The sequence below is a fragment of the Falco punctatus genome (assembly GCF_963210335.1).
Source record: "Falco punctatus genome assembly, chromosome: 14".
Taxonomy (NCBI): domain Eukaryota; kingdom Metazoa; phylum Chordata; class Aves; order Falconiformes; family Falconidae; genus Falco; species Falco punctatus.
In genome coordinates, this window is record NC_137594.1 from 4239381 (window position 1) to 4247636 (window position 8256).

Below are 8256 nucleotides of genomic sequence, written 5' to 3' on the forward strand. Positions count from 1 at the left end.
TTATCCTAATCTACAACTGACCAGGCTGGCTTCAGGTTGGCCTTCATCAATTTGAGGGCTATTTCCGCACACACACACACACACCCCCACACACACCCCATCTGCTATATTTACTACATTTCTCCTAAATTAAACTGGCAGGCATTTTTGCTACATCCATGACTTATGCTAAATTTCAAGACACCCTTGTTCTCCAGGAAAACATATGGTCAGAAGGTGGGAGAGGTTTCTTCATCACCGGTGAAACCTTACGAATTACCAGAAATCGGTGACAAATTTCCCCTTGGTTTCAGTGGGACCATGATTTCACCCCTTGGGTAGGGGGTGTTTAACTCAGCGGTGTGGAAAGAAACTCTCAAGTTCTTTTCCAGCTCCCTCATCCTTTAGGTGTCAGTGGGCTGGAAATCGGCACAAATGAAGCATGAAGAGCATTGAAACCATCAGCCAACTACCTGCACATCAGGGATGTACCATCTGCTGTGGGCTGGGCCCCCACTTTACTAAGCACTCAGTGTACACACGCAGCCTCTGCCCAGAAAGCTTGGAGTAAATAAAGTAGTATCACCTACGCTCTCCCACTACGCAAACACTGAGCGAGCAGAGATCAGAAATGCTACCGTAGGTCTCAGACTTGCCCAGGGAAGCTGGTGGTAGGGGGGTAAGGCACGGGTTAACAGAAGTGGGTTTTCTCTTGCTTCGCGTTAGGCACTGTAACACTTAGTATGTCCTTCAGTGCGTCGGATCGGGAGGACGCCTTGCGATGCTCCCTGGTACCCAGCCGCTCCACAGCACTCCACCTCCCCCTTACCACAGCCAACGCGCAGTGCACCAAGAGGCACCAGCCAACACTGGATTGACCCTCCAGCATCAGTGCTGACAGTGGCTCTATAGCTGTGCTACAGCCACCACGAGGGCAGCACTGCCGAAGGGTCTGACTCAGGTCCCAGCTCTGGGGACACAGGAGCCAGCTGCCTCTGGGAACGCTGCCTGGAGCAGCTCTGGCACCGTAAGGCGCCACGTTCAGGCTCTACCTCGCCCGAAGGGCTGCACCCAGCTACATGAGCACCAGCCAGGTCAACCACCAAGCACTACCCTGCAGCACCCAGCTGTGGGCTTTTTTGGGATGGAGGATGGCAGGTCCTCACTGAGACGGTCACGGCCACGGTTAGGAGTTGCACTAGCAGGTATGCAGCAAGGGAACTGCTGTTGTGAAGCACTTAGAGGCCAAATGAACCCTGAGGAAGCCCATCCCTCTCCCAGTATAAAAATATCCCAGAGAGACCAGCTGCCCAGGACGGGTGAATACTGTCACAGGCTCTCGCTGAAACTGTCATCTGATAAGGTGGGAAACAGGGGGTTCAGGGGCAACAACAAGGAATATCTCCCTGTGACACATGAACATCATCTTTCCAGGCCAGTGCTGCCACTGCTCTCCACTGTGCTCTGCAGTAGTAGTAGGCAGTTCTGAAATGTCCCTTTGCACCTACCTTCTTTCTTCATGCCAGCTCTGAAGCACTTCTTCAGCCTGCAGTACCTGCACTGGTTCCTCTTGTCTTTGTCTATCACACACTGTCGGCTGAACCTGGGAGGGGATGGGAAATAAAAGATGGAGCAACCAGCCTGGCATCTGCAACCCACTCACCCCGAGCAGCTCCATATAGAGTCCCAAACCCCACCGAGCTGTGCACTGAGTGAACTTAGAGAAGAGCCAAAGGTTTGCAAGAAATGGCTTGAATCAGCGTTGGCTTGGCCCAGTTCCTCACCATCCCCACTGCTGCTCCTGCCAGCTGGGAGCGCGGCGATTTCAGACCACCCACCCTGGAGGACTGCGATGGTTTTGGCTGTGAAAGCACGGCTGTGACTCGAGTTGTGCTGGTGTACGAACCTCATCTCCAGCTTTCAGACAGTTATTAGGTGTTTGGTGTCTAGGCTTGTTTAACCCCACTTGCTGGCACTGTCCTGCTTTGTATAGAATATTTACATTATGGACCACAAGCGCTTTTGTGTCTGCAGCCTAGTTTTGAGGCATGTGGCCTCCTAATTCCTGTTCATTTCAGTGGGGGATTTCGGAGTCTATGTGCTGTTCAAGGGGTGGCCAACGTAGCCTTGGCAGCCCTTGCCATGTTGCGTGAAGTGATGGAAGAAGAATCTGCCATGCAGAGAGAAGACAACGTGGGCTGCTCCTGAACCATCATCAAGTTGTAAAAGCTGAGACACTTTCCCAGACTAGTAAAAAGCCAAAGGTAGAAAGGCCTAAAGGCTTCCCAAGGAATTCACGTCTGTGATAAACAGCAGAACTTGAGCTGGGCTAAGCACAGCGCGGCTCACCAAATAAGGATTTGCAGACAAGCGAGCATTTGCCATTCGCTTGGCTTCGGTGCTGCAGACCTTCCCTGAGCTGCCAAATATCACAGAGATTCATGGATTCCTGGGGAGGGGCAACAACTCCATTCCCAGGAGACCGACAGCTGAAATTGCAAAGAAACCAGTAGTAGATGTCGCTGCCTCCTGTTGGGATTCCACAGTTCCTGGGGTGGGCACTGCTGTCACCCCCAGTTTCTTTCATGGCTGGTGACTCCTGGAGTGATAAGGACCCCAGGAGCATTTTGAAAGAGAGGGCGCCTCACGTTCTAAAAAAATTGAAATGCTTTTAAAGGAGGAAGAGCTCTGGAACAGAAAGAAAACTTCCAGTTTTAACTAGAGATGAAGGGCTTGAGTGTATTCAGGGGATTTTCTCCCCTTCCTCCTGTTCTAAAATAAACTTCATTTTTCTGAGGTCAACCAAGATAGCTGCTTTATAATTTATAGCCTCCTCCTGGTAAAAACTTCTCTCAAATGTATACCTGTGTGCCAAAGTGGATGTGAATCATCTCTGGTCCATACTCAGCTCTCAGGATGATTGTAAAATCATCAACTGTATGTCAGCGTACTTAGTTTAATGTACTGTGGGGGGGTGGAGGCTTTGGAGGTGACAGGCTCTTGGATGCCTGTTGCTTTTTACCAGGAAAATCAAGAAAGACTGTGTTGGAGAAGAAACCTCTGGAGCTTTCATCCTTTGCCACCTCGGCTTTCCCTTGTTGGGCTGTGATAAGGTCTTGGTGTCACTCTGCACCCGCTATCTGTACTTACACGTTACACACGCCAGTTAAACCTCAGGTCTGTAAGTTTCCCTTGATTTACAGCATGGGGAAAGCAGTGCTGGTGAACTCACCGAAGGGATTGCTCAGTGCCACAAAAGATGTCAGGGTCCAAGATGAAATAGGACTTATTTTACTCCTTGGCTCCCCATCCTCCAGCCATAAACTAAATGGCAATATTCCCATTAGCATTCCCAGCATGGTAAGTTGGCATTTGGGATAGAGGCCTTGTGGTACAACCTGATCTCCACCCCAAATTATTTACAGCATCAATAAATTGTATGTATCTATTGCAGAAAGAGCAGGTACCTGCAGGAATAGACATGGTTCTTGCGGACACTCCTCCTGAAGAAGCCTTTGCAGCCATCGCAGCTGGATGCCCCGTAGTGTTTGCCGGTCGCCCGGTCCCCGCAGATGGAGCACAGGGAACTGATGCCATTGGTGAGCAGGTTGGTGTTTGCTGATTCGGCTGCGATGGCATCTGAGGGCAGAGAACAGGGACCGTTAGACCCCTCTGTGATGGAAACCAGCATCAGCTGACAGCCAGCTGCTTTTTCCAAGTGAAGCATGTGCTGAGCCAGCCCCTGCCCCCCCCCCCCCCCCCCCCCCAACATGTGTACATGTGTACACACGGTATGTGTTGTTGGTAAAGCCTCCAGACTGATTCTGGTGCTTCTCCCAACACCAACCGAGAGTAACTCGGTTGCTTGGCTGCTGGTGTTGGTGTTCTGCTTTGCTTCAGGGAACAGAGAGATTTCAAGCTGTGTAACCCAACATGCTCATGAGAATTTAACAATTACCACTACTTCTTCTGGCAGATGCAGGGAAACCTTACCTGGATGTGAGATACATGCTTCTGAGGGATGGGGAGCCACCTCCTCAGACACCTGGAGAACATGGTTCAAAGCTGGTGCCCACAGAAGACAATGGAAAGAACAACATTAACTTTAATGAATGGGAAGCAGAGAAGAGACAGCAGAGGCAGCAAGGATGAAGTGCCTGCCCGGGGCAGGGTGCTGGAGAGAAAAGGCTGCTCTTGAGAGCTCCTCTGCGGGGAAGACAGAGACAGCAGCTCCCACAGGGGTCACTTTAGTTCTTCTGCGTCTGGCTCCTGCTCTGAACTGCCCTCTGAATACCCATTGCTTTCCACTGGAAAGCAATAGAGGGGTGCAGGAAGATCAACCTTCTAAATTAGGGACCTAAAATTAGGTCATATGAATGCCCTCTGTCATGTCCTCTGTTTGCACCCGCTCATTTGGGGCAGGAATAGCTCTGCCCCTGCCCGGCCTGGGCTGTGTGTATACACTGCTGAAAACTCCCCTTTAAACTTCTCCCTCGGCCTTAACCACCAGACTCGCTGCCCTCTTAATCCTCCTAATTTGAGGCACAGCTTGGGGAAAAAAAGAGGGAAAAAAAAAAAAAAAAAAAAAAAAGACACTTGAGAAGACGCAGATGACGGTGTTTACATCTTGCCGAGAGGAGGAATGTTTGTGGAGTCTGTCCTGACCTGGGCACTGACTGCAGGACGGTGTCATGAATTGAACTGACCACCCCTCCGGGAGCGTGTTCTTCACCCCAGGGAGTGACCTCGTGCTTGAGTGACCCCGGCAAAGTCCCTGGGACGAGACAGCTCCTGCCTCGCCAAAGGGACGGGTGGGATGGCCACGGCTCGGCTGCTGCTGCATTGAGCGAGGGCAAATCCTAGAGAAAGTTACTCAAAGGGGAGGAATTGGCCTCTGATCCAGGCAGACTAGAGAAAGTTTTCTACACGTAACGCATAAAAATAGCTTTGGGTAATCAACACACAACACGCATATATACAGGGGGAGGGAGAGAGCAGGCTATTTTTGCGTATGAATACACATCAAAAATTTATAGTGAAAATATTTACTATGCAATGAAAATTGTAATCAAAAGCCAAATAAAAAAAGGCCAATAAAGCTTTAGTTTTTCAAGAACTGGAAAGCTTTTTAGCTAAGACTAAGACATTTTTAGCTAAGGCTTCACAAATGCAAAGGTCAGACTTCCTTTCATTCCCTCAAAAGACCCTTTTGATATATATCTCAATTTCTAACATATGGATGAATAAATAAATAGGTTGTAGCAAGACAGGAGCAACACAACAAGGAAGAATGACAACATCAAAATCATTCTTAGGTCATAATGACAGGAATTGAGATTTACCTGTTCCCAAAATCCATGTAAGATGCTCCCAGCTCTGACATCTGTCAGTAAGTGGCACTTGGCTCCTTTGGGAACATTGTCTGCATCAGAGGGGCTTAATGGCAGTTTACATTGATTTTTAGGTTTTTTACAATGCTGCTTCATTTCATTTTGCTTGATAACTCAGTATTAAACAAACTGTACTAGAATATTCCTTTGAGAGTAACCGTACTGCTAAACATTCATGCATCTGTTGCTCCATCTATTTTTCTGAAGGAACATATGACCATAAACAAACGCACTGATTGTGCTGGATTCTATTTAAAAAACTACACAACAAAAAGATAAAAAGGCCAATTTTCTCTTTGCTCCACTCACACTTTCTTTACTGACTTCAGAGGAATCAAGCCAAGGTCATACAGTCTGGGTCTCCAGCAAACCCAGCATCCTTCAACTGGGTCCAGATTGCAAAATGTTCCTGATGCTGGAAAACTTTTACTCACCAGAGGAAACTTTTTTCCCTTATGTGAATAGGACATAGGAGGAGCTGCTTTCTGGTATAAGGAAGAAATTAATAATCTGGCCTTAAACCAAGCATTACTGGAGGAAGGACCATCAGCACTGAGCACGTGATGGCCCATGTAATCAGCAAACCAAATTTTGCCTCACTTGTACCCATGAAAACACAGACAAGCCCATGGGCTACGGCTGAGTTAGGTGGCTCTGCGTTAGGGCAGGTACGAAGCTAAGAGCTGTTAGGTGGCCACATGTCCTTTTCAGCTTGGTTGAATGTGAACAGAAATAATAATAAAAAAGGAACCCTAAGCCAGTATACACGTTAATTATGATGATAAATTTTAATTACAAAATCCTGGCTGTCACCAAGTAATGATGAGTTCCAGATGAGAATTAGCTCAGAGAAGAGCAAAGGCACAAACGATATCATGTGCATCAGAAGACTGTTTCGATGTGGCTTTCAAACCCACCCAGTATTTGGGGAAATATCTGGGTTTTCCCTGGAATAATCATTGCTAGGAAAGGCTGAGGAACTCCAGGATCCCTGCCAGGACAGTCGCCTGCCTGTGAACGAGGCTGAGAGCTTCACTCAACACGTTGTGCCTCTCTAGAGGGGTTGCCACCTGGAGCTCAGCACCGCACTGAGATGTGCTGGAGGGCTGCTAGGGTGGATGTGGTCAGAGCCCAGCTGGCTCACGACAGCTGACACAAGCTCACGTCTGTCCTCACCGCCCCGGAGAGAGATGCTCAGGGACATGTATTGTTGTAGACACTCATCACTGTGGTGTAACAGAACAGTTCCCGAGCTGTGCCATGGTGCCTCCAAAATTTCTCCTGGAGAGGTGCAGCTGACTATGTTCTCCAAGAAGACACCATAACTCATCTTGACCTTGTGTGGGTCCCAGGCTGAGCTGAAGACCCATAGCTCTGGCCAGACCCCTCACTGGAACCATCCCAGACGTGCACTGGCAGAAAAATCTGAAGTTTCAACCATCTTTTGTGAGTTATAGATCAGCAGTGTGCAGCAGCCTGCCTAGCACCGGTGAAAGTATCGCCGTGGCTTCACCAGCTTTGGGGTCAACCAAATGCATAGAAATTTTCGTTACTTACTGCCTCCATATGTAAGGTATTACCTAACCAGGCCAAAATGAAGATGCCAAATTTTACAGTGATAAGAAGTTACAGTGAGGATGGTCTCAGCGAGGCTGCTGCTGGGGAACGGTATCTGGCTTCCACTCAGAGGTGGAGCTCTGCACCAGACGTGACCACTGCAGACCCCTTTGCTGCTTTTCCTTTCAGTTATGTTCCTGGCTACACCTCCTCCAGATGCACAATGTGTAGGAGAATTACCTTGCAATACTTTCTGGAATGGCTTTTGCTTTTACCTACCCAGAAATCCAAGCCGGCCTCAGCACACATGATTTACAGCTAACAAATCCCTTAATTACATGTGCTGTGCTAGACTGTAGAGAGATCATAAACAGGGGTTTAGGGCACGCACACACGGTCAAACTTGGTGGCCAAAGCCAGAATTGTGAAACCTGTGCGTACAGGCGTAGGGCTGGGTGGGGGCTAGCCCTGGAGCCCTGGCCATGTGCAGGTCAGCCACTTTCTACCTCAGCTTTTAGCAAACAGAGGGGGAGGTTCTGAGATCTAAAACCTCGTTTTGATTTCACGTTCCCAAATCCTACAGTAGCAATGACGAAGAGGCCGCAGCTCCTCGCCAGCACGGGTGCAGCTGGAGGGATGGTCAGGCCCTGCCAACCCCCCCGATGGTCTGGTGACGGTTGCGTTGGGTTGGACTGCAGCGGGGCTGGGAAAGGTGTTTCGGCAGCCAGAGCCCCAGGGATCAGTGTGGCATTTGAGTGCTGAGGCAGGAGAAGGAGCCACCACCGTGGGAGAAAGCGTTCGCTGACACCCGGCTAAAGAACTAGTGCAGTCTTTCAATAATGCTCCATATTTTAAGCAAAATGACAACTCTGACAAGAGCGCGAGGAAATCGGTATTAACAGCACATAAAACCCGAGTGAGAACATGGCTTGTAATGCCAGCCAAGGTAAAGGAAACAAGTTTGTACAGAACGGGAAAATTCCTGCAGTTACAACACGTGTTTTACGAAGGAAAGCAGGATTAACATCGATTTTTGTTCATTTCCTTTTGCTGTTCTTCCTGTTTAAAACAGGCAATTGTTTATACTCCTTCTCCACTCCCATAATAGATTATATTCCTTATTTTGAATTAGTTTCAAAATATTCAGAAAATTATGGGCTACTTAGGGTTGGAAAGTCAAAATATGTATCTAGGCAAATCTCGAAACGGTAGCAGCTTCCTGGAACAGAAAGCTTAGCACCGGCAGCGCTTCGCATCGTTAACCAGCCCAAAATCTTGATGAAATAATATTCCAAAGGAGGAGACAGTTGCTTTCAAGAATGCATGACCT

The 8256-nt window shown here is 48.5% G+C and overlaps 1 protein-coding gene across 1 annotated transcript in view; it reads right to left on the reverse strand.

Moving 5' to 3' along the window:
* The window catches only part of LOC308073057 (hepatocyte nuclear factor 4-beta-like), a 97047-nt gene that overhangs the window by 18702 nt on the left and 70089 nt on the right, over nt 1-8256 (reverse strand). Inside the window, exons 3-4 of the mRNA XM_080410796.1 lie at nt 3447-3651; nt 1488-1582 (exon numbers count right to left, since the gene is read on the reverse strand). Of these exons, the coding sequence (XP_080266922.1) occupies nt 1488-1582; nt 3447-3651 (300 nt within the window). The remainder of the gene's footprint in view (nt 1-1487; nt 1583-3446; nt 3652-8256) is intronic.